We start from the raw sequence: 27,220 nt of genomic DNA on the forward strand, positions 1-27,220 counted from the left end.
AACCCTTAGTGAATGACTAGATCTCATATGAAACCAAAAAATGTAGCTGGGATAATAGTCTGTGTATAGGGAATTTTACCTTTTATTTAGAATATCATTTGGAGGGGCGCCTGGGTGGCTCAGTGGGTTAAAGCCTCGGCCTTCGGCTCAGGTCATGATCTCAGGGTCCTGGGATGGAGCCCCGCATCGGACTCTCTGCTCTGCTCAGCAGGGAACCTGCTTCCCTTCCTCTCTCTCTGCCTGCCTTTCTGCCTACTTGTGATCTCTGTCTTTCAAATAAATAAATAAAATCTTTAAAAAAAAAAAAAGAAAGAAAGAAAAGAATATCACTTGGAACTAACTTACATTTTTTCTGTGCCTGAGGGCATTATTTTCTATTCCGTTGCTATCGTCTGATTTCCTGTAAGGAAAACAAAAAGAAAAATCACGAAGTATTTACACTGCACTAAATCAAGTCAAAACATCATCTATATCGTGGCCATCAGGTTAAAACATAGAAGTCAATAGAGATAATTAATTTTTCCTAAAAATGTTATACTCATAATGTTGATATTGTTTTTCTAGCATTGCTTTAGAGAAGAACTGTTGCCACAGAGGACAGTGACCAGTCCTGTTTATTTTATGCAGAGGGAAAACGGCTTCTCCCCCAGCATGAATGAGACTTAGGTATATGGCCATAACTTGTGAGGAGTTTTGAGGCCAGCAAGATAACAGCCAAGCAGAAGTTCTGCCAGCATGTGAGATACTGGTGCTGTGATCTGACATGTTTATTACAATGAATTAGAGGTTAAATGTGGTTGTCTATACAGTGCACATCAGGGCAAGACTACAAATGTGACCTTCAGATTCTTAAGACAAAAATGACTAAACTGGGTAACAAGAGTGCATAATGAATACCCTTCTAGGTTTTACGGGCAGGCCTGAGCTCATTAAGCTATCACCATCAGAAAGTAAATTCAACCACCTAATTCAAATTTGGGGGAGAGGCCAGCAGGTGAGATTATATGGATTAAATATATGAGTGGATCAAATAAATGAATGAGCTCCTCATTGAAATATCTGAAGTTACAGGTTGTTTTGATGTTACACATTTAGCACTGCTTTTAAGATTTATTTTCATCAGGGAACTCTATGACTCTTCCTGACATCTAAACATATATGCATTATATAGAAAATGTAATGATAAATATATATATATATTTATATTTATATATAGTATTATTATACTATATTATATTCTATTATTTTATATAATTTTAAAAAGATTTATTTATTATTTATTTGTCAGAGAGAAAGAGAGAGAGCATAAGCAGGGGGAGCATGAGAGGGAGAGGGAGAAGCAGACTTCCTGCTGAGCAGGGAGCTGGATATTGGACTTGGTCCCAGGACCCTGGGATCATGACCTGAGTTGAAGGCAGATGCTTAACCAACTGAGCCACCCAGGTGTCCCTTTATACTATTAATATAGTATAAAATAGAAAGCATACTAATAATACTATCACATTATATACTATATATTATTATATTACACTATACTATATTATATATATTAATATATATTATATATTCTATCAAGAAAAATTTATCTCCTAACTAAAAATTTTAGAACCCCATGTTGGGTATAGGGATTACTTTAAAGAAAAAAAAGTGCATTGCTAACTAAAAATTCTAAAAGAACACTGGTAAAAAGGTTGTTGCATATGAGTTCATGTGCCCTTGATACTTGTAATAAATCTAAAGATATTGAAATAAGAAATAAAATAAAAACTTTAACACTGCCAGTGCTGTCTGTGGAACAATACAGGGTAGAGAATATTATGTACACTATCCCAATTATCAATAAAAGAAAAGAAAGTAAATCATTTCTACTGTAGATTGAATCAGTTTGGCGTTCCTCCTAAGGAATTCTAGAAAAAAATACTTTACAAATATTTTTAAATTAGGATAAGCTACATAAATGAAAATTAAATTAAGATTTGGTAAGTCTACTACATAGTGTTCTGGTGCTACCCTTTCAGGATGTGTCTTAGACGAACCAGAATCCACCGAGACAGGAGCAGCCTCCAGATGTGACTGCAAGGAAATGAGTGGCCAGAAACATTGGGATAGCTGAGCTGGAAAAACAGCATTTGAGCAAGGCTGTAACTGTTTGAAATATCTGAATGACTGTCTTATTTTTTACATGACTCCAAGTTTAAGAATGGGAATCAGTACCTGGGAATCAAAAAGATGAAACATTCAAAGCACCATAAACTGAATGTCCAAGTTCACCAGAAAGAGGTGCAGCTTCCTTCCAACTCTAAGAGTTGATGCCAAGACAACATTGTTTGTTTCTCCTATCCGAGGTTACAGAACTCCTGAGAGATGACCTTACTGTTGAAGCTCATATTTTGTTGATTTATTTTACCTGCCATATGTGAACTGAATAAAAATAACTATGTGACTAATGTCTACAAATTTCTAAATCACAGCTGGCCACCCCACTCCTGCTCTTTGCCCATGGCTAGAGACCACACTCAGAACCTGTGCTGGCCGTTTGAAGATAAACTCCAGGTAGGTGCCATTCTGTGTTGGTTATATTGGCTCGGACCTTCCGTTTCCTACGTTTCTTCTAGCTGCTTTATCCTGATCTCCTTTTCCTGGTCCAGCCCTCGGCTACGTTACTCAGACTTGAATCCCAGTCTCACGCAGCTCCATCACTGGATTCCACGCTCAATCCTCTGCCGAGAGGAACTAGTCACTCCCACCTTCACCAAACTGTATTATATCCCAGATAATTTTCTTCTCAGCCCTCCTCATGTTCCACTCTGAACAAAGCGGCTGTTAAGTGAACCTGGGACCAATATGTGTTCTTTCAAAAACAGTGACCAATAAAATTCTAGACTAGTGATTGTCCATATGAGAGAGACTTAGAATCAGGGACAGACATTTTAAAGAAATCCAGATGTCCAGGCACCAATCCCAGAGGTTCTGATCCAGGAGATCCAATAAATTCTGAGTAACTGTATTTTTAAGGAACATCCTAAGTGACCAAAAATATAGCCAGGGTTAAGAATTACTGACTTATACAAATAATACTTCCTTATGGTTATTGAACACCCCTGTGCATCAAAGCCTATGCTAAGCATTTTTACATACAGAATATCATTTAATCCAAAAGCCTTATAAAACAAATACTATAATTAAAGTCATTTTGTTGAAGGCAAAATTGAAGCACAGAGATGTAAAAAGTGAATGAATGGTAGAGGGGGGATCCTAATGTAGACAGGCAAACTCCACATGCCTCTCCTGAACATGGATGTATACAAAAAATAACACACACATAATATACTCTTGTGGTTTTGTCCTAATAGCAAACTTTTTTTTTTAATTTAAATTTAATTAGCCAGGGCGCCTGGGTAGCTCCAGTCAATTAAGCGTCTGCCTTCGGGCTCAGGTCATGATCCTAGGGTCACCACCTTGGTCACCACCTTGGTTCTCTCGCCACCCCTTGGTTCTCTCTCTCTGTCTTCTCTTTCTCAAATAAATATGCAAAATCTTAAAATAAATAAATAAATTCAGCTAGCCAACATATAGGACATCATTTGTTTTAGATACAGACTTCAAGAACTCATCAGTTCCATAGAACACCCAGTGCTCATCACATCACGTGCCCTCCTTAATGCCCATCCCCCAGTTACCCCTCCTCCCACCCCTCTCCCGTTCTGGCAACCCTCGGTTTGTATCCTATAGTTAAGAGTCTCTCATGGTGGGGTGCCTGGGTGGCTCAGATGGTTAAGCATCTGCCTTCGGCTCAGGTCACGATCCTGGGGTCCAGGGACTGAGTCCTGAATGGGGCTCCCTGCTCAATGGGGAGCCTGCTTCTCCCTCTGCCTCTCTCTCTGTCTCTCATGAATAAATAAATAAACTCTTAAAAAAAAAAAAAAAAGAGTCTCTTATGGTTTGTCTCCGTTTCTGATTTCTTTCCATTCAGTTTTCCCTCCTTTTCCCTATGATCCTCTGCACTAGTCCTTATATTCCACATATGAATGAAACCATATGATAATTGTCTTTCTCTGATTGACTTATTTCACCCAGCATAATACCCCCCAGTTCAATCCATGGTGATGTAAATGGTAAGATGTCACCCTCTCTGATGGCTGAGTAATGTTCCATTGACTATATATACCACATCTTCTTCATCCATTCCTCTGTCAATGGACAGAGGTAGTTTGGCTATTGCTGCTATAAACACTGGAGGGCAGATGCCCCTTCCAATCATTGCCTCTGTATCTTTGGAGTAAATACCTAGTCTAACCACAAACTTTTTATTCAATTCCATATTTATCTGTATTTTACTCAAGTGAAAATTAATCTGTAAAAGTTATACTTACAACTGTTCAACTTGTTCAAATTCTTTCCCATCATCTGTATAACAAAATAGGAATTCATTAAGATTGGTTCACTATTCTTATGGAGCATGTATGTTGAATTCAACTTTCCCCATGTTAAGAATGCAATGTGTGGTTTCCCTCTTTGGAATGAGAGAGACATACAACGTGAGATGCCGCACGTCCATCACGTTCTCCTTCCCTGCTCTCCAGACCTTACCTGCAATTTTGATCGAGCATAGTCTAGTGCCTGCAATTTTCAAAATCAGACTGATTGACCTCTATTTCTTTAAGTTACTAAAAATCTCGTACAAAATCAGAAAAGAATGCAGAATGTAAGATAAATTTTCTTAGGGGAGTATTGGTTTCTCAACCTGCAGTCTATCAAGCACATGCTACAAAAACAGAACTGACCAGACAATGTCTCTCTTATGAGAACTCCAGAATGTTTGATAAAATATCTTTAAGTGAGTTATCTAAGGAAAAGACTGTTTGTCTTTGAGATCTTTTACGTTAAGCTATCAGGGAATCTTCTAATATCCTAATACCAAAGCATGTATCACCTATTTGGTGTTTAGGTACCAGTAACACCAAAGCAAAAGGAGAAAAAGTATATTTTCATACTAAAATTTCTTAAGAAGTTGAAACAAAGACCGTCAATATAAGCTCACAGCACTGTCACCATTAATGTTAAATGAATACCACTCCAAATAACAGAAGTTAGATATTTCCCTCAAACTCTAAATCCATTATAATATATTAAATCTAAACATAAGAACACTATCTAAAAAAGGAAATCTTACCTGTATGCATCTTCTTCTTTTGGGTGTGCATTTCACAAAACAGAATAATAGCCACTAAAAGAATAACTTCAACAACTATTCCAAGAAATGGTTTGAGGGGCACCAAATAACTTATCACAACCAGTTCAACACTTTCTTGGCTCTCGCCCAACTGGAACATTGCATGGCACCAATAAGATCCTTTATCGTCTTCTGAAAGCTGCATTATCTTAAGCCTTGTTTCATTCGCGTTTGTTCCATTGATCGCATACTTATCATTCATGTGAACATCAAGAGGAACCTAATACAAGAAAACATCAAAATGCATTCCTATCATATTGCATAAAAGACACACGTCCTAAATGATCGAGTTCTGAGCAAAAGCTGTAAGGCATAGTAAAGTTTATGAGAAGTTTACATAACAGAGTCCCAAGAGCTTCATCTCCCAAAGGTAGCAAAGGGAAGGAATATTTTCAGTGCTAAGTACTCCTTGTTTGAAACTATAGTGTAGAGCATCGCAGGTAAATATTCGAATCAAAGATACAGAAAAATCCCAGCCCTCTGGGTTTCTCGATCTAATCCCAACTAGCTGTTCAAACTACTTCCTCCTTCACAAGAGCAGGCACACATCAAATCAACTCCTGAATTAATGAATGAATGAAGCTATTAGATGTGTTCATTCCTACAAAGGAAGATCACTGGCTCCTCCTGGCACGGGGAGTTCCTCAGACTGGAAATGAGGATGAAATCTGCAGGCCTGTGAGGCTGGTGGAGCGGGAATGGTAGAAATCCACTGTGAGCCTGGATCTGTGGTCTTTTGCACACCTGTCTTCTCGTATCTGAGTTTCTTTCTCAGGTAAGCTGACTCCTGAGATTCACTGGATTTTCCCCAGCCTCCTCAGAGGCATACTAAGCTTTTGGGAGCTGAGTTATTTAATCCGTTTAAATTAAAACTTATTCTCAGGCTATTTGATGCCTTCACTGTGCTGTCACTCAGCAGCACTGCTCAATAAATGCTGATCTGCATACAAATATTCTTGGAGGTTTTCGGATGAAGGAGATAGTCTGTGAGTTTATTATTTGCCTTCCCCACCGACAAATTAAAGCGACCTGGCTCCCTGTGCCCTGCCACTGTCTGAGATGCTTGTTCGAGTGTACCCTCTCTAACTCGGAGCTGATACCTCAAAGGCCATGCATGTTTCGCAGGCACCCCAGGTGATTCGGAGGCATCACCTCCGAATGGTTAGTCTCCATTTTGAAAAAAACACTTGACTTAACGTTGTAACCTGTTCTCACAATACTACACTTTCCTCACATCTCAATATGACCCATGCTTAGGGCCAAATGGAGAGCAAATTATGACAGCAAATGGAGAGAAACACAGACCACATTATAAGAGTTTAATACAATTAGATTTAGGTTTGTTTTTGGGGGGGGGGGCACAGTATCACATATAAAGAAATAAATTGGGCTTATTTCAAGCCACTACAAATGATATTTATCATTATAAATTCACATATATGTTTGTTAATATTTACCGACTTAAAATGATTGCCTTTCCTAATCATCAATAAGAAATGAAGCAGAAATATTAATGATTTAAGTCTGTTCCTAAGTGATTTGGAGATTTCTTTGCACACTCAAACCAGCGTTACCACAGGATCAGTCACTCTCCCTTTTAAGTCTCTTCCTCTGGTCCCTTCAACGGGGTATGGCATTATCAATTTTGCCTAAGGAACCTACTATTTCCTTGTAAGATCTACACAGTCTCATACTGTCTGTCCCTCCCAGGATTATAGCTTGTCATTGCAGGACTTTAATTTCAATGCTCATTAGTACCAGAGCAATAGACAGGTGTCCCGTGAAGGACAATGTCCTTAATTTCCCTGCTATTAGAAGCTCTTTGGGAGGAAGAAAGAAAGTGAGGAATGATTTTCTGAATACTCATGATTTTCTTATTATTTCTTATTATTATTTCTTACTATTCTTAGCTCTTTGAAGAGCCATTAATTCTTTAGTGGGAGTGTAAAGTATTTGGCCTCCCTTTGGATTCTGGAAGGCCAAAAGAGGCCAATGACACTTACTGAAAGAACCCAAGACCTAGGTTTAAGTTACCAAATTTTCATTCTTTTCTCAAATGTCATCACTGTATTAAATTCTTTCACAAATGTTTCCAGAGTCAGAAGTTGGAAAATAAACCTACCTTTTGTTTTTTTCTAGATACTTTCATGGAATGATAAGAAAAAAGGATGTTTTTGTTAGGGTTATTTCTAAACTCATCAACTAAAAATGAATGATAACTTCCTTTCAAAAAATTTAAGTAAGTTGCTAAATCTAAAAAACAAAGTACTGGTTAATAACACATTAAGAGTCTCTTCTGATGTGTAATGTAAGATGCTAAAAACATGAAAGGTAGGACAACTCCACGGTTCTTGCTTCATGAAGACATACTAAATAATAAGATAACGGAAGTACAAATAGTCCTAGGAATTCTGAGTCTGTTAATATTATTTATGAAATAAAATTTAAAATTTAAAATTATAAATAAAATTTATAAATTCATTTATAAATAAATGAATTTTGTTTTCTTCAAATCACAGAAATATGATCTTACCTGTACACTCCTGTTACCACTGTACCAGGTCCAATTTAAAGGAGCACAGTGCTGGCATTTACACACCAAGACAACGGAATCCCCCACGTAAGTGATCAATGGTTTGTTTTTTCTTTGAACTTCAGGGACTAAGAAACATTTAGAGAAATATACGTTAATTTAAGAGTTTGAATAGGGACATGTATTAAAGTTGAAGACAAATTCCCCTTCCATGTTCTCATCAGCATGATTTTCCTTATATCACTTTAATTTCATATAATGTGAAACTATTTTTTTAATTGGGAGTATAGTTGGCACACAGTATTGCATTAGTTCCAGGTGTACAACATAGCGGTCTACATGTTAAGCTCACCACACAGGTACCTACTATCTATCACCATGAAACACTATTATAATATCATAGACCTTATTCCCTATGCTGTAGCTTTCATCCCCCGACTTATCCATGCCATAACTGGAGTCCCCTACCTCCACTGCCCTTTACCCATTTTGTCATTTCCCCCACCAGACCACACCCCCTGGCAACCACAGGTTTGTTGTCTCTATGACTCTTTTTCTCCTGTTTTTGTTTATTTGTTTTGGATGATAAATTTCCTAAGAAAGTTTGAGGTAGGTGCCATTAGTAACAGAATAAAAATGACCACTGAATTTAGAAAAATTAAGTTATAAGGATATGAATAACTTGGTAAAGAAAATTAAAACATCAGAACATAAGCAAAGCAATGAAAGCATTCCACCCAAACTCCATCGTGGAATCAGTTTCTTCTCACTGACCTCAAAGGATATATTATTGAATGTGCACTTATACTGGAGGTGTAGGCTGACCAATGAAGGTTATTTTTACTTTCTTTCTTTTATTCATTTTAGCAAATTTTTGGTTTTATGTTTTGTTTTTCCTTTTTTTATTTGGCAACAGAGAGAAAGTATAAAGTCATGTATGAATTTTTAATGCTCTATTGACAAATGTTATAAATATTGCTTGATATTCCCTTGCTATCCTGTATTTATATTTTGTTTTGGGATTGGCCAGGGTAGAAATACAAAGATTGGTTTGAAGTACTAAAGTTAGGTTTCTAGATTGAATACATTTTCTAAGTGATCTTGGCTTTGTACTACCCAAAGATAATTGGCGTTTGCTGGATGAATCATAAAGATGAGGAAAGGGGAAATAGTTGGTAATCATGAGAAAAGAAATCCTGACTTGTGTAACTACCATGGAAGGTTGGAGAATAGGATTTCTTTATGAGTTCTGTCCTCAGGTGATTAAGGTTACAATGATCGGTGTGGGCAGTCTCCTTTTATCCTTATTGTTTAAAATGTGCCTAATGGGAAGCCACAGTCTATTCAGCATCTGTCTTCAGCTCAGGTCATGATCTCCAGGGTTGGGCTCCCTGCTCAGCGGGAAGTCTGCTTCTCCCTCTTCCTCTGCCCCCCCACACCCCCTACTTGTGCACACATGCTCTCTCTCTCTCAAATAAATAAATAAAATCTTTTAAAAATAAATAAATAAAATGTGCCTAAATACAACTGCACATATCACTCTCTCCTTCATCAAGGCTGCTGGCCAGCTGGGTATTGAATGAGGCAGTGGTAATAAAAAGAGACACAAATAAGAGGAAGGTATGTCACCCATGTCAGCATTAGTGATTCAAGTAATTCATACGAAAGATAACAGAGCAATCTCTAAATCGATTCTCACACTTTACATAACCAAGGAAACATGTTTCCATGGAACTCAATGGTCTACAATTTTAAATCAACTGAAGCTGTGAACTGCCAATCAAAATTTATAATCACCAACTAATACTTCATAAACCTAGTCAGCTATCACTAGGACACTCCTGAGAGAGGAGAGAATGAATACATGTGACTGTCTTTATCTAAAACATCTCAGCCAGAAGATATTCTGAGCATTCCTTTTGACTGAGGCCACCAGTGTCCCACATTCTGATCGGTCACCAACAGGCTGAGGGATATTTAGTTAATATGTGGTTAATATGTGTCCATTTCAAGTGTCAGGTCATTAAGTGTTGGAAGGAAGTCAGCACAATGTGGCCATGATATGACCAAGAATTGATTTGGGTCCAGGAAGTACATATACTCAAATTACAGTTTCAGTGTTACTAACGTTGAGGACTTCAGTAGGTCATAACCCATCCTACCATGTTATTGTAAAGGATTAAGTATGAGATCATAATAAATAAAGTGTTTGGTGCAAAGTAAACACCACAAAGTTTTGATCATGTACTGGTACAGCTTTTCTTAACTGACCTCCCTTGAAATTTGTAATGCCCACAGCCTTATTACCTAGTGGTCATGAGCCAGCTTACTAGGATAGATCATTATCATGTGCGAGAATGATTTCTAGGTCAGCTGGTCATGTGGAACAGAGAGGAAAAAAGATTTAGAATAAAAAAAAAGAGAACTGGAAACTCATCTGAATACATCTCAGAACTGTAGAAACACATAAAAACCCCCAAAACGTGGGAAAGGCTCCACACTGAATCCTTTATAGACCACCCAGCCCATGTGAGAAAGGAGACCAAAAGAGTAAAATGATGAAAAATTCAAGGGGATGAATTTACAGGAGACAAGGCCCCAATGAATGAAAAAACAGAGGAGCTTTGAGATCCTTTAATAACATCAGTTAAAGAACTTTGTGAGGCTGTGAAACAAATTCTACTGCTTGAAACACACCTTCATGTACTTGGTGAAAGCAGCTGAGTAAGATTTTTGTGTAAGGATTACAATTTCAGCATAAATTAAAAACAATTTAAATCAGGGCACCTCATTATTTCTCCTTACCATAACAAGAAATTAAATTGGTTAAAAAGTTAAAAAGAAAATCTTGCTTTCAGACTAATGTATATAGAGCAGAAGAGACACGTGGAATGATAACTTTACATATTACATAAGAATCTAAGAATAAAAAGGGTCCGCTCACCACATACTGGTTTTTTGGTTTTGGTTTTGGTTTTTTTTTTTTTTTTTTGACAGAGAGAGAGATCACAAGTAGGCAGAAAGTCAGGCAGAGGGAAAGGGGGAAGCAGGCTCTCTGCTCAGCAGGGATGCTGAAGCAGATGCGGGGCTCGATCCCAGGACCCTAAGATCATGACCTGAGCTGAAGGCAGCGGCTTAATCCACTGAGCCACCCAGGCACCCCCACATACTGGTTTTAACAAGAAAAAGGAGAATAAAGCAACTGGTACTTTGACATAATCTATGAGTGAAATTTTAAAATAAGAAAATAATTGCTATCCACATGCATTTTTAAAATAACAATAAAGATGGTGTCTCTCATGTACGTGTTCTCCCTATTAACTCAAACTACTTTTGTTCAGTTTCTTCAGCCTCTGGGCTCATCCGGGAACCCAGACAGCAGTCTACTGCAGGCAAATAACCAATATAGGAAAACTGGAAGCAACTCTAGGATCCAAGAGAATAGGATGACCATCTGTCTTGATATTAACGTAACTACATTTTAAGTTCTTGAGGAACAAGACAATAAATTTCAGCATCAGAACGTTGTAGGCCTAAATTATGCTGAACCATAGTACATTTCATTCTGTTTCCTTTTCTTTTTTTTTACATTTATTTACATTATTATATTAATATTATATATTTTTATATTATATTATATATTATTTATCACTATAATATTATATATTTTTATATATTTATTTGACAGAAAGAGAGAGAGCTCAAGCAAGGGGCGTGGCAGGCAGAGGGAGAGGGAGAAAGAGGCTCCCCGCTGAGCAAGGAGCTAGATGCGGGACTCAATTCAAGGACCCCAAGATCATGATCTGAGCTGAAGGCAAACACTTAACTGACTAAGCCCCCCAGGGGCTCCCCATTCTGTTTTTTTCTTACGGTAGATCCTCTTTCCTCACTAGACACTGGAGGTTGGTGGGGGGGAGGCTGAGCAGCAGCCTGTGGAATGAAGTCCCCAGTGACCTCACCAGAAATTCTCTCCTCTCATTCAGCCCTCAAGGTTTTCCAGTCTTAGAGAGGAGGATTATCCTGGATTAGTAATTGTCCCGGGCGCTGATTGGGCCCTGTTTTCTAGGGATAGAAATCTGGGGTATAAATAACTCAGCCTCATGTTCAGCATATTTTTCCCGGCTCAGGAGGGTGTTATCCTCGCGTTCAGTGGAGTAAAGACCTAACTGACCTTGGGCTGTGAAGAAATCCATGGCTCTGCTTTGGCTTAAGGTTAGTACAACCTCACTGAGGAGAAAGAAGCCTTCTGTATGGCAAAGCCTTCCAAGAATTTCAGCAACATTTGTGGCCAAGGCTGGTTAATAATAAAATGTGACTTCGCCTTAGTGTCCTTTTTTTGGTGTGTGTTTCTTTACTTGAGATTTTGTTGAGAAAAGGAATGATCGGACAGAGTGAGAAGGAAGTTATTTCGAGGGCCTCCTGACAGAACACTGTGAGTCTATCAGTTCAACACCACACTGTAGCCATACTTCATTCCAATATGCGCAACACCTGGTGTGGCTTTATTGTTAAATGAAGTATGAGAACACAGAAGCTCCCAGAAAGGTCAACCCTACTTCAGGGGAGGCCTCCACTGAAAACATGCAGATTAAGCAGAGATTCAAACTTGGCTAAAGTAAGGATTCTTTTCTGAAGCCACAAGGTTCCTTCCAAACCTCAGCTGAAGCAGAACCACACTTCCTGAGTTCCATGTGAAAAGGTGGACATTAACTACTGCTCTGCTGCACTTTATACGGCTGATAATAGCACTGTGGATCTAAACTATAAAATGCACCAAGGTCAGGAAACTCTAGTTTGTTGGAACTTTTCCAGAGGTCACAGTTGGTTCTGGGCTGCTACTTAATGTTTGGAAATATTTATGCAAAGAAGGACAACGATACAGTATTTTAATGTGTGCTGTTGACTTTTTGAAACTTTGGATAAGGCAGGACTCCTGAGAGTCTTGGGATTGGTAGAATCCAAGTTTGAAGATGAATCAACAATTCAAAAATTCAAACTAGTGTCCGGATGGGGCCCAGGATCTGCCTGGTGATAGTAAAAGCCCTATGGAGTTGTAAACTTAGAGATTTATATCATGAACTAGGAAAAAAATCAGCCTGGGTCATTTTTGGCTCAAGGACATTTAGGAATCACCAAATTAGGAAAAGATTCTTCCACATAGTCAAAGACAGCTAACTAGACATCAACACTGGGGTTTAAAACTGAAGTTCCAACCGATTCTACATAGTACTATTCCATACTCCTTCCCCTTGGATACGGAGACAGACGGCCAGGCCAAGAAAGGTTTCACAGCACTTGATGACATCAAAATCTCATCCTTCACCAGCTAAATTTCTGCATCTTTCTACTAGGAGATTTTAACACTGATGAATGTTATAGAAGTTTTCAGCAACCATGTCAGAAGAGTTGACCAGCTACTGAGAAACACGGGGCCCACCACTCATCTTTCTTGAATGAAAAGTAATCACCAACATGTTAGTACCTGCCAGTTTCCAGTGTGACTTTCACTCTCCCTCTGGGACCCAACATCAACAGACAAACCCACAAAGTCAGCAGGTTTTTTTGCATTGTACTAATCAGTGATGCTGAGGCCCTTTTACAATCTCTAGTAATAAATCAACCAGCTCCCAAAAAGGCACACGCAGGGGCTCTGCTGATGAATTATTCCAAGGACTCAGGCTCATGCACTAGTTGACTCATATAGTCAATAGCAAAATGGGTTATTCTTGGCTGAACTTAAAATAGAGGATAAAAAAGGCTTTCTACCACACTCAGTTGTAGGATTGCTAAGGAAAACTAAGCCTTCTTTTTAGGAAAACCCATAAGCAAGCCATGTGGAGATATAATAGGATATTTATAAAAATAGATGCCATCCTATAAGCCTTACAGATCTAATTAAATAATAACTATAATAGGAACTCTTCTGCAGATGCCTTTAAGTTGTAATCAAATGAAATTATTTCTCCAAGCAATATTCAATTTAGATGAGTTACAGAAAATTATGATTTTATGAAAGATCTAGAAAGGTCCAACTTATTAATTTTATAAATGTCTTTGAGACATAATGCATACTTAAAAGTTATACAAATGTTAAGTGGGGATTAAAAAGTAATAAACAGGGGTGCGTGGGTGGCAGAGTGGGTTAAAGCCTCTGTCTTCGGCTCAGGTCGTGATCTCAGGGTCCTGGGATCGAGCCCCCACATCGGGTTCTTTGCTCAGTAGGGAGTCTGCTTCCTCCTCTCTCTCTGCCTGCCTCTCTGCCTACTTGTGATCTCTGTCAAACAAACAAACAAACAAACAAACTAATAAACTGAACTAAAGTACTTTTTAAAAAAACTATAAAAAGGAAAAAAAAACCCCAGTAAATATTCAGTGGCTATTTGCAATCCTCAAGCATTTGATTTCAAACCCAAGCTTTGTGCTGGTGCTCCTGACGCCAGCCAGAATCCGCCTGGTCATCTCAAAATAGATATGGAGTCAAGAGGCTTTCTCCAAGTCCACATGGCATGAAATGTATTGGCATATTGAAAAGTAAAATGTTTCTGTTAACCTTCACATTAGAGGCAGGACCGATCAGTGCCAAATAATAATTTAAGTAATTTATTATAAGAGAGCAAATAGGAAAAACACATAGTATATTCAATATTTAAACTGTGAACAGATGTAATTAGTACCTATTTCTAGAAAACAGTCTTATTTAGATGGCAGGAAAAAACAATTTTCCTTTTTTTTTTTTTTTTAGAGATTTTATTTATTTGACACAGAGGGAGGGAGAGAGAGGGAGAAGCAGGCTCCCTGCTGGGCAGAGAGCTGGACTCAGGGCTCCATCCCAGGACCCTGGGATCACGACTTGAGCCAAAGGCAGAGGCTTAACCAACTGAAAAAGACAATTTTTAAAAACTGAATCTCTGGAATCACTTTAAGCCTCAAGATTTGATGAAGATTCCCTCAAAACCTACAGAACTTCTTTACCTATTGAAAGGACACTCAATAAAATGCTTAATAGAGGATTATGTATTTGTGCAGGTGTTTAATATCTTTTTAGCTCATTAAGAAGGAAAGAAAGAAGGGAAGAGGGGGGAGGAGTGGGAGGGAAGGAAGGAAAGAAAAAGACGAGGGAAGGAAGAGAAGAAGGTTAGGACACGTATGGTGCATCTGTCCTCCACGAAATTAAATTACGCGAGGAAAGGAGGTTAAGAGAGGAGGCGCGTGATCAAAATGATCAAAGGATGGGAATAGTTTCTGCCTCCGCAGAGACCAAATTGCATAAACACAAGGATTTATTAGATCTGCCAAGGAGGAACACTGACGGAGCCAAGTGAAGGAAATGAGTCTGTGAGAACGGAGGGAAGGCAGGGAGCCATATAGGAGCGAACCACCTTAAATCATGATCCTGTTGAAGCAGGCTATTCTGCTCTTGATAGGGCCTTGGAGACAATACCCGTATTTTGTCAGGGCGGCTAGCCAGACCCCACAATTTTCCAGAAAAGTAGAGAACAATTTCTCATGTGCCTTGGGAAATACACATAATGTGAAGCAAAGCCCAGAATAGTTAATGTGGCAATAGACCACATTTCCCAGATAGCAGCCTCGACACTGTGGTTCACTAATCTATCACAGAAGAGGGGTTTTTTATGAAGATAAGTGCCCAACTCAGTGACTAGTCTTTATTATGAGACTGAGACCTTTACAGTTCTGGTCTAATGAGAGGAAGAGTAAAATATTCTGATTTTACTTCTTCTCATTCCACAGGGAGGAGCTATGGATCGCATTCTGGGTTTTGTCCTCATTGGAAGAGACCAAAAACAGGCAACCTTTGTGCATCTCCGTATTATTTTTAAATTTTATGGCTCCCTAAAACCCCCAAGTCCCAGACCCAATGGCATAGAACACCAAAGCACAGTCTCACAGTCTAGGGGTACAGTAACTCAGACACCTAAAGAGACAGTATATAAAAGCTCTGAGTTTAGTGGGCTAAACAAATGAATAAGCAAAGAAATTCGAGAGATTGTTACAAGGAACCTGGCAGCCCCATCTTTCACACTAAAGTCTCACTTTAAGCTAGGGAATGGATTGGGAATGCAAATGCTACCACTTAGAGAGACTGGGACACTCCATTTTTAAGGTCACCACTTAAGATTCAGTGGAAAGTATATGATTCTCCCTCAGCCCATTATGTTTAGTATTGTAATGGTAATTCAAAAATTGGGGGGTTTAGAATTCTAAAAATATAATGCTGAAGTTATTACTCTATAAATTATTAGTACTAACCTCTGAAATTAAATGTGCCCCTTCGTTCCTTTTCCTCTTCAAAGAAACAAGAATAGCTTCCCAGTTGCTCGCTATTAATGATGGGAAACCTAAAGAGAATCCATTAATATAGGCTTAGTTCTCAAAACACTTCTTGATAAAAATGAAAAAGACTCAGCATTTAATCAAAATTCTAAAATAGAAACAATGACGTAAATATGCAAATTAGACCATTAGCATAACCTTCAGGAGACAGCAAAGGCAAAACTGCCCAGTCATCAAAAATGTTTAGAAGTTGATGAATTTCCTTGAGCCAGGCAGGTTAAAATGTTACGTACTCACTTGTACTGGGTATACAGGATGCCTCCTGTGGCACTGACATGGTAATTCTTAAGTTGTTCATCCCCTTTTTTCCAAGTCACATTTACTGAATTCACATCCCCAGAAGTTGTGAATTGACATGTGAGTTCTACAGCAGAAGGTCGTTCTAAAGTGATATTTTTTTCCACTGGCACACTGGAATGTTCTGTTAGCCACAAAAGAAAACCAGACAAAAGATGTTGTTAAAGTTACATTTAGGGGACAACCAATATAGACCAAGCAGTTTTAAGTCATCCATAATAATGCTCTATCACCAGTTTCTGAATGTAATATTCCTTTGAAGAATTATTCTTCTGTCGACACAGATTTGGTTCCCTTTATTATTCTCTTTCATAGTCACAGAGGAAGAAAGTGTTTGTTACATTACCAGAATAGCAAAAGCCTAAGGCTATAATCTTAATCTCCTTAAAATTTCCAGCTGATGAGGATATGGGGAAAGAGCACGGTATCAAGGAGGTCCCTATCCTCGAACCAGAGAAACACCCCAACTGTAAAAACAAACAAAACCTAAGGGAGAGAAAGAATGGAGTAACTGTTTTGGCTCCTTTAAGGAATCGTGCTATTCGTAGTTATTACAAGAACATTCTGTGTAAAATATGGGTTTGTGTGTTATACTAATTCTGTCATTCTAGTCTTCTTAGTCCTTAAACTCTTGTGGGGACTGGACAAACATACAGATGAATGGCAGAATTAAAATACTCAACCTGTACTTCTGCATTTTCACTGAATTTGCAATTCCGGTACAAAGCCACGAGGTCAGAGGCACCTGGGTGGCTCAGTGGGTTAAGCCTCTGCCTTCAAGTCGGGTCATGATCTCAGGGTCCTGGGATTGAGCCCCACATTGGGCTCTCTGCTCAGCAGGGAGCCTGCTTCCTCTTCCTCTCTCTCTCTCTCTCTCTCTGCCTACTTGTGATCTCTGTCAAATAAATAAAATCTTAAAAAAAAAAACAAACAAACCATGAGGTCACTAGCTATATATAAATATATGTAGATATCTATATCCCACTTATGGTGGATACATCAGAGCCAACTTTTTTTTTGAGCAATAGTAAGTAAAGGGAAAATAACAAAAAGGTACACTGCTCTTCCTATACTAAATGTGCCACTAAAGGCAACCAGATAATAGAAGAGGAAACCTTTCTTTTTATACAGTTCTAGCCAGTAAGTGAAGAAACTCTAGAAATCTGACAGAATGATGCTGTAACTCCTGGTGAATCATGGATCTCGGCATTTTCCATCAGCTGCAGCAACCCTCTCAGTCACGGAACTGTGTGTCTCCCAAGGAGGACACCCCACTACCTAGGCAGTCCTTTTGTCCAAGGTGGGGGGCGAGGAGTAAAGGGGACAGGGTCCTAAGTCTCTAGATTCAACTACCAGTTTCCAGGAAATATGGAGGATGGAAAAACATGTTGAATAGCACCCCATGAAAGGGATCGACCAAATATAGAGTGTGAGAAAACTCGACAAGACAAACAATCTGGTGTTTTCAACAGATAAATTAGAAAAGGGAAAGAAAGAAACCCAAAAATGAAAACATACCTTAGAAACACGCCTTTAAAAAAAAACAACAACAAAGTAAAACTAAACTATAATAGGGGCACCTGGGTGGCTCAGTGGGTTAAATCCTCTGCCTTTGGCTCGGGTCATGATCTCAGAGTCCTGGGATGGAGCCCCGAATCGGACTCTCTGCTCAGCAGGGAGCCTGCTTCCCCCTCTCTCTCTGCCTGCCTCTCTGACTACTTGTGCTCTCTCTGTCAAATAAATAAATAAAATCTTTAAAAATAAAAAAAAAAATTTAAACTATAATATTAGGGAGGTACTCTCGTGTGATGAAACAATTTTTTAAAAAGCAAGAACATGACTCTATGAAAACCAGAACGGTGGTGGTTACTCTTAAAGGGAAATGGGGCGTTGTGTTTGGGAGAGGGCCCTGCGATATATAAACACATTTCTCAATTTCCTGCCCAGTAACGTGGTGTCAGTAAAAGCAGAATGCAGGACCAAAATGTAGAGAGAGAAAAAAAACAAAACAAAAAACAAACAGAACCCAAATAGCATAACGTCACTTTTAATTACACTGAAAACTTTATAAAAATGCTTCCTTAAGCAATGACCAGGTGCAAAGTTTGCAAACAGTGAAGTTCAGCTAGTGTGAAGTGCTTTGTGAGCATATGCCTGAAATAACAGCTCGGGAATTGCAGAAGTGCTGAGCTGAATTTTATGGCAAAAAGAAAGGTAAAACAAAAAACAAAACAAAACAAAAGCCCTAGGTATAGACAGATCTTAACAAGATTCAGTTATACAGAGAAAAAACTGAGTGGGTCAAACTGCATCTTTTGGTGCATTTGCTGAGCATCTACTGCATACCAGAATTTATAGGAGATGCTAGTAACAGGAGAAAATATCTCAAGATCCATCATATTCGGGGTGCCTGGGTGCCTCAGTTGGTTGAGCAACTGCCTTCGGCTCAGGTCATGATCTTGGAGTCCCAGAATCAAGTCCCGCATCGGGCTCCCTGCTTAGCAGGGAGTCTGCTTCTCAAGCTGACCTCTCCCCTCTCAAGATCCCTTTCCCTCATTCTCTCTCTCAAATAAATAAGTAAAACCTTTAAAAAAAAAAAAAGATTTGTCCTATTTGGTCCTAAGCTTCTGTTTTCTGTAAATTTTCCTCCTTCAGCTTAAGCTCTGGGGTCCCCTGAAAACCTAGTCCCCTCTCTGTCAAAGAAATTTACTTCATTCATCAATTTCATGAAGGAGTTCTCCATACACTCTCTGTCTTCACCCCAATATAGCATATTCTGGTATCTTACCAAGTTCCAGAAAGTGCTTTACCAAAAGTTAAAAATGTTTAACCCGACTACCTCTTTTCCTTCCTTGTGGGACACAGACCATCTACCGAAGTCTACAGAAAATTCTTTCACATCCTGCAAAACTCTGCTAAGTTGATGCTTCAAGGACAAAGCTTCTGGAGATTTCTTGAGTCTTTTCCCCAAGTCTAAGCTGAGTGTCGCTCATTACTACTGGCCTCTGCCCAGCCTGGGTTTATGCCGGCAAAGCCACCCTGCTCAGAATTGCGGAGACCCAGGCCTTGCAGTAGGCCACAGCGATCCCAGAGGTTCTGGAGGCCAGAGCACCCAGAGAAGGCTATTTTGACTCTTGCATTATTTCTTGGGCACCTTATGGGGTTGAATACAGACCATCTTTCTTGCTGGAGGACTGGCAAGAAGACACGGCAGCCTTATCACTCCTAGCACGAGTCAGTACAGAGGTATTTCTGTTCCAGAAGGGGACTCCAGGACACCACGCTCTTTTCAGTGGTATAGCTCCCTGGAGCCTCCTAAAATATCAGGAAGTTAAAATATGTATGATGACCTCCATGTCATAAGGGAGGGGGCCCCATGTCAGGTTCCTTGCCTGAGGTGACTCACAGGGCAACAGTGAGCATCTTTATGGTGGACATCTCAGTTTCCTCATTTGTAAAATGGCACAAGCCCTATTTCGTGAGACCACAGAAAGGATTAAATGAGTTATAAGGAAAATTTTAGTGATACAGTAACTGCCAACTAATTTCCCACTTAGCTGTTTCTCCATTTTCTTCCTCCTCAATACTGGGGAATGTAACAAAAGCTATCACGTATTGCCTGAAGTTCTGTATTGCTCGTATCATTTAATCTTTACAGCCTTTCTATGAGATGAGTATCATTACTATCACTCCAACTCCACAGAGGAGGAACTGAGGCTTAACTCAGGGTTAACTAGATAAGGTTAACTATCTTTCCCTAGATCATGCATCCTGATAATGACAGATGTGAATACAAATTTGGATGGGACTGAGTCCAGAGTCTCATAACCAACTACGTGTACCGACTCTCAAATATATGAAATTCTCATGACAATAGAATTAACTTCCTCATCACTTTCAAACTACGGAACTGAGGTTTTACCTTTTTTTAAAGAGTTTATTATTTATTTATTTATTTGAGAGAAAGAGCGCATGCAAGAACCTGCACACCCATAAGCAGGGGGAGGAGCAAAGAGAAAGCAACAAGTAGACTCTGGACTGAGCGTGGAGCCTGAAGTGGGGCTCGATCTCATGACCCCGGAATCATGACCTGAGCTGAAATCAAGAGTCATATACCTAACCCACCAAGCTACCTAGACACCACTGAATTGAGATTTTAAATGAAAGAAAATAATAATGAAAGATGAAATAACTTATAATGCAGCAATACAGCAAAGTGATAATAGACAAATGGTAAGATCAACATATTTCAAACATTTATACTTTTGGGGTGTCTGGGTGGCTCAGGAGGTTAAGTCTTTGCCTTCGGCTCAGGTCACGATCTCAGGGTCCTGGGATTGAGCTCCCCATCAGGCTCTCTGCTCAATAGGAAGCCTGCTTCCCCTCTCTCTTTGCCTGCCTCTCTGCCTACTTGTGATCTGTCTCTCTCTGTCACATAAAGAAAGAAAATCTTTAAAAAAATTCACACTTTCAACTAAATAATTCTATTAAAACCACACGGTAGCCTCTCCGTAACTCTTGCCAGGCTCCAAGTCCTAATTGTTACCTCCCTGTTTCTTGCAACACTTCTCAGATGCTTCTGTAGCTTGCTTTCCTATCAGAAAATCAAAAATATGTAAAAAGTTTCACCTCTAACTTTAAAATATTTTGCAATCAGCCAACAAACTAATATTTCCATTGAACTCAATGGACAATGTTTCAGCTTCCCCCAAACCACAACTGCAATGCATTTCTGCTATTTTAGAGTATTGCAAAAACATCCACGATATCGGCATTTCTAAGAGTACACCTATTTGTCTGGTTTCTGAGCTATATTTTAAAAGACTACCCTTAAAGTCATACAGTAATTTATATTTGTCTCTTATTTTCATAATTAAAAATTTTAAAGTATATGGACACTTAAGCAGTTTGTGTCTTCACAAATCTTCAAAGAAATGATAACAGTTAGACCTTAATGGGCCCATTTAAGAATCTTATCACTTGATATAAAAGTCTATTTTGTTCCTTTCTTAAAAAAAAGAGAAAAGTGAAAAAAAGCAAGTTAAAATTTCTTGCATAGGACAGTGTTTCCAAACATGCTTGAGAAGCAGAAACTTTTATTTGTAAGAGTGAAATGCACCACAACATAAAAAACTGGTAAAATGGGACAATTCCGGCTAAGACAGAGAGGAAATACGGTGCTCTCCCTTATTTTACCATAGAAGTCAATGAGGTCCCATGTTACATCCTAAAATATAGATGGAACACGAAGAACCCTTACAGAAATAATGCGGATGGCCACTCTAACATGAGGCCAACACCCCTATATAAAAGTGAAACGATCCTATTTTTAACACGTTGTTGGCTCCATTTATATGATGCTCCTGACCATATGGTAACTTTATAAAATAACTCCTCTGAATAAGAATAAAATACAGTCTCTTAAACTTCATATTCAAAACATGTACAATAACAAAAGAAAATTGCTCCTTGATTCTTATAATTTTCAACTCCTCCTGAATTAAATTTCATTCATGATCATTTTTTTTTCTCTGAATCTATCAAATTATGTACATGCTCCCTCATCAGTGCAGTACTGATGTGATAGTCTAAAATACCTGCGCTCCCGAATTCATAGCTTAGGAAGGAAAATTGCCAATATGCACAGGACACCTCAAAGGAGGAAAGCCTAACTTGAGGATCAAAGAGCATACGGGTCTGTATGTCTATGTGTGTCTGTATACAAACAAACAGATACACACACACACACACTCCCCAAGTCCTCCCTTGGGAATCCCTCAAGACCAAAGAACTATGTGTCTGGCGTTATATAAGCACAGCTTATACTCAAGCTTTTGGGAATTTTATGCAAGCAGCATCAAAAGAAAGAGGAATACTAGAAAATGTGAATGGCTTCTACACAAGTGAAGCCAGGTTTACCAAACATAATTCAAAGTCTCTACAATATTACGGAAAATATTCTCAAATTGGCCAAGAAAAGATGCTGGCTGAATTTCATTATCAAAGTTCCTGCTGGTCACCTTTTTCCTCCATTTCCATTAGTACCAGGTATAATGGTTATTTCTCTACTTTCTAAACTGATTTAAAAATATTTCAAAGAGAAATTCCAAAGGGACATGGCTCCATTGAATTTTAGAAAAGACACATTACTTCTTGTTTTCAACAATGTGGTATTTAATTTGAGGAATTGCCCTGAGTAATAATCCATCAGTCAAATACATTTTTCTACAACATAAGGGATAGGACAGTATTACAACAACTTTTCACATCAGTTAGAGAGAGTTAATCCAGCACTGTGGTAGTAGACTATTATATTTTTGGATAACCAGAATCTGAACAACCTTCCCTTCTGTGTAAGTTTTAATAAGAAGCAAAGCCCCCTCAGTTACTGTGTAAGCCAAAAATATTCCTTCTAACTCTCTGATGCTAAGGGCAATGCCATTTGACTAATTCTATTCCCCACCTAGGACTTTAAAGTTAGAGGGAATGACTTAAGGATCTAGGCAGAATCGAGAAATTAATCACAACAGCAATGGCAAATGTCTAGCAATGATAAAGCATCATTTCTTCATTTACCCTTTCATTCAACACTTATTTTCTGAACACCTGCTACGTGACTTTCACTCACCCAACTATTCATGATTGTACTAAATATCTACTATGTGTCTTTACCCTGAGCACTGATATCAAAAGTACAGTATTAGCAACAATATCTTAACCAGACGACGTCAAATGTGTCTTTACCCTGAGCACTGATATCAAAAGTACAGTATTAGCAACAATATCTTAACCAGACGACGTCAAGGTTTCTTGCTGTCTTTCCTCCTTTAAGTCTTTGACATACTCTAGAATTCGGTTTCCATCCTAATCATAAAACTAGGGAAACAGAAAACATAGGGGAAAAGCTTCTTGACATTGGTCTGGGCAATGATTTCATGGATATGAGCCCAAAAGCATAAGCAACAAAAGCAAAAATAAACGTGTAGAATTAATCAAACTAAAATTTCTGCACAATAGGCAATCAACAGAGCAAAGACACAGTAAAGAGACAACTTACAGAATGAGGAAAATATTTGCCAACCTAATCTGATAAGGGGCTAATATCCCAAATATATAAGCAACACTACTAACTCAAAAGCCAGAAAACAAATAACTCAATTTAAAAATGGGCAAAGGACCTGAATAAACATTTTTCTAAAGAAGAGATACAAATGATCAACAAATGATATATGAGAAAAGAGAACTCCTATACAAGTGTTGGTGGGATCATAAATTGGTACAGCCATAATGGAAAACGGTCTGGGGCTTCCTCAAAAAACTAAAAAGTAGAACTGCCATATGACCCAGCAATCCTATTTCTGGGTATATACCTAAAGGAAATAAAATCGGGATCCCAAAGAGATATTTGTACTGCCATGAACACTGCAGCACTGTTCATGAGCCAAGATGTGGAAACAACCCAAGTGCCTGCAGAAGGAAGGATGGGTAAAGAAGATGGACTTACTCAGCCATGAGAAAGAAGGAAAGTCTGCCTTTTATAATAACAAGGATGAATCTGGAAGACATTATGCTAAGTGAAATAAGCCAGACAGGGAAAGACAAATATTTTTTTTTCATTTATAGGTAGACTCTAAAAAAAGAAGAAGAAAGTTGAACTTATTGAAACAGAGAGTAAAGGGATGGTTACATCATGATCCCTGAGTCCTGGGACTGAGTCCCACATCAGACTCCCAGCTCCATGGGGAGTCTGCTTCTCACTCTCACCTCCCCTCTCATGTTCTCCCGCTCTGTCTCTCTCTCTCTCTGTCTCATAAATAAATAAAGTCTTTAAAAAAATAATGTTGTATTGAACACTGGAAATATGCTAAGATAATAGATTTCAGGTAAACTCATCATAGAAAAATTACTTTGTAAGATGACAGGTTAACTGTAGCACCATTTCACTATATATATTTATATATAAAACCATCATGTTGTACACCTTATGTATAATTATTATTTTCAATACTTTTTAAAAAGAAAAAAAAACTGTAACAGAAATCTTAAGTCAAATGAGATCTAAATTATAGGTAGTAATACAATATAATAAAATCATTAATTCTCCAAATTATTCCATAAATTTAGTGAAAAATCAGCCAAAATCCAATAAGTATTTGCTGTGGAACCTGATTCCAAAAAAAATCTACATGAAAGAGTGAAAATGTCAGACATTGGAAAACCTATGTTAAAAAAAAAAAAAAAAAGAACAAAGATATAAAGATGTATCATAATGTTTCAAAAAAAGATTAATGTGTTAATGATGCTGGAAAATACCAAGAAATTAATGGAATAAATAGGTAGAATTTTCTGGATTGCAAGTTGGAAACTTAATGGTCAGGAAGTCAAGTTAATCACCAAATCTGTTTTTTAATGGATTGAAAGAGAAGAGAAACTTATTAGTGCAACACACCTATGAGGTGTGCAGTGTTGCTTAATGCATACTTTGTATCATGTGTGTATTTGCCCATGTGTGTGCATGGGTGGTAAATCAGGTTACAAGGTAAATTTACTTCTTACTTTGCCCAACTCTCTAAAATGTTTGAAAAATATTGAAACAATAAAGGAACAGAATAGCACAAAGGAATTTGGAATATGGTTAGAATGATATTTCAAAGCCTAGGAAAAAGAACTATTCAGTACAGGATGTTGAGACCTTGGCTATCTATATAAAAATAATAATTTAATAAAGTTAGGGCCCTATCACACACAGTACATAAATCTATATTTCAAAAGGATTAAAAGCTGAAGGGTAAAAAACTCCTATGAAAATACTTCCGTAAAAATGACAGAAGAAAACAAAAACAATGAAACTTCTTCACAATAAAAAACACCTTGTAAATGTTTAAAGACAACTGGGAGACAATATTTGCAATTTCAATAAAAAGTGCAAATTAGAATTTAAAGTGTATAGCTGTCTCGCACCAATTAAAAAGTATATAAACCCAACAGGAAAATGGATACAGGGTATTAACATAAACACACCACATATACATAAGTATGTCCAACTCCAAAACGCAAATTAAAACAGCTTTTAGCACTCCTGCTGGCAAAGATGAAAGAATTTCAGGAACAAGGAGGATTACAGTCAAATATGGGAGCGAGGGAAAAGGTAAACTGCTACTTTGGAGGGCAATTTGCAAGTATGTATTAAAATTAAAATGCACACAATTCCTAATTCAGCAATTCTACTCTGTAGCATTTATCCCAAAGGAACACACACAGTCATGCCCAGAGAGAGAGATGTAGAAAGAAGTGTTCATTATTGAATGGTTTACAACTGAAAACAATTTAAGCAAACTAGGGTCCATTTAGAGGAAAATGTTTAAGAAAACTGGTATGTTTATATACTGTGCATACAAGTAAAAGAAATACGGTATGTCCATGCAAAATGGCCAGATCTCAAGAACTAACACTGATCAACAACAAAAATTCAGGACAGTACATATGGATTTAAATCACTAATATTAAAGAGTACAACACCATGTCCCATAGGACTCTACAGTTTCTTTGAATACACACATACGTATACATGGAACAGAGGTTACCCCTGGAAAGAGCTCAGCTAAGAAAGAAGCAGAGGGTGTCAAAAGGGCTTTGACATCCTCTGACAAGCTGAGATTTTATCCCTTGAAATTCTATTTGGCTATTTTTCAAACATGCTTTATCTTTTTTTTTTTTTTTTGATAACATAATATTGTTTTCCCCTGTTTTACAATATTTCTTCTTTTATAACTCTACCTACTATTTCTGTCATCTTAAATTCTGGACAATCTAATCCTACTGTTCTTTAGTTGACTCTCAGTCTTGGGGTCCACTTCATTGCATTTTTATCTGTGAGCAAGTCCTCAGCCCAGATCCATAGCCAGAGCAGGCAAAGTGTCCTGCCATAAATGTTTTCTTCCATTTGCTTTCCGGCAGAACCAGGGTCATGTTTGTGTTATTTCTCAGCTTGCAAGGCTCGTGTGTCACGCAGGGAACGTAAATTTGCAATCTCAATGCCACTGAGGGCAGGCCTTTGACTTTGAGTACTCAGGGAAGTCTTTGTTTTTGATTCAGAACAAAGCTAAAACCAGGAAGCCCACTTATCGTGCGTGCGTGGCCTTGTGCAGATCCACTCTGGTTCCCCACCCCTCCCCACCTCCCAGGTCAAATATTTTTCACCACGTTTATAGCCTTCTGTGGGTCTTCAGTTCCAGTTTTCTGCAAAGATCGGCTTTCTGGGGATTTTCAGTGCCTGCTCCTCTCCTTGCCTAGATCCAAGCCCTCATTCTTAGATCTGTGACTCTTAGAACTCAAATGCCCTGTCGACAAACACAAGGAAGACAAACAGGACTTCGGTTCACAGGCATGTACCTCAGCCGTTTTTTCATCAGGTGTGATGACTGAGAAACATCATACACATTTGAACCTCCTTGAAGTCATTCTAGGGTCTTCTCTGCCACAAAGTGTCTGAGCAGCGAAATGTAAGGGACTCACTATTCTTTTTCTTTTTCAGCTAAAAAACAAAGAAAACAAAAAACAAAAAAACCCACTTCTTGTTCTCTCTTCCCGAACACCCTCTTCTCAATGTCATGGAACAGGTGCCCGGCCTTGGAGTCTGAAAGGTCTTAACACTGACCTCTTGCCTGGCAGGCTGTAGGGAACATGGCTACCTTTCCTGACTTTAACTAGTCCTCCCAAATTTCACTCGATACCCTAATCTGAGTATCTCTTCCCTGAGTGACTGCTTTGTCTAACTCCTTGTCTCACCAAGACCTCATCAG

At 38.4% G+C, this 27,220-nt stretch overlaps 1 protein-coding gene across 3 annotated transcripts in view; it reads right to left on the reverse strand.

Moving 5' to 3' along the window:
* The window catches only part of EMB (embigin), a 46,061-nt gene that overhangs the window by 871 nt on the left and 17,970 nt on the right, over window positions 1-27,220 (reverse strand). For all 3 annotated transcript variants that reach the window (XM_045079541.1, XM_004737909.3, XM_045079540.1), the window contains 6 exons: window positions 16,359-16,542; window positions 16,038-16,126; window positions 7,767-7,894; window positions 5,174-5,453; window positions 4,374-4,407; window positions 346-400 (listed from right to left, as the gene is read on the reverse strand). In XM_045079541.1, coding sequence (XP_044935476.1) covers window positions 346-400; window positions 4,374-4,407; window positions 5,174-5,453; window positions 7,767-7,894; window positions 16,038-16,126; window positions 16,359-16,542 — 770 coding nt within the window. The remainder of the gene's footprint in view (window positions 1-345; window positions 401-4,373; window positions 4,408-5,173; window positions 5,454-7,766; window positions 7,895-16,037; window positions 16,127-16,358; window positions 16,543-27,220) is intronic.

The sequence above is a fragment of the Mustela putorius genome, unplaced genomic scaffold, assembly GCF_011764305.1.
Source record: "Mustela putorius furo isolate JIRA1106 unplaced genomic scaffold, ASM1176430v1.1 tig00000407_pilon_pilon_pilon, whole genome shotgun sequence".
NCBI lineage: Eukaryota > Metazoa > Chordata > Mammalia > Carnivora > Mustelidae > Mustela > Mustela putorius.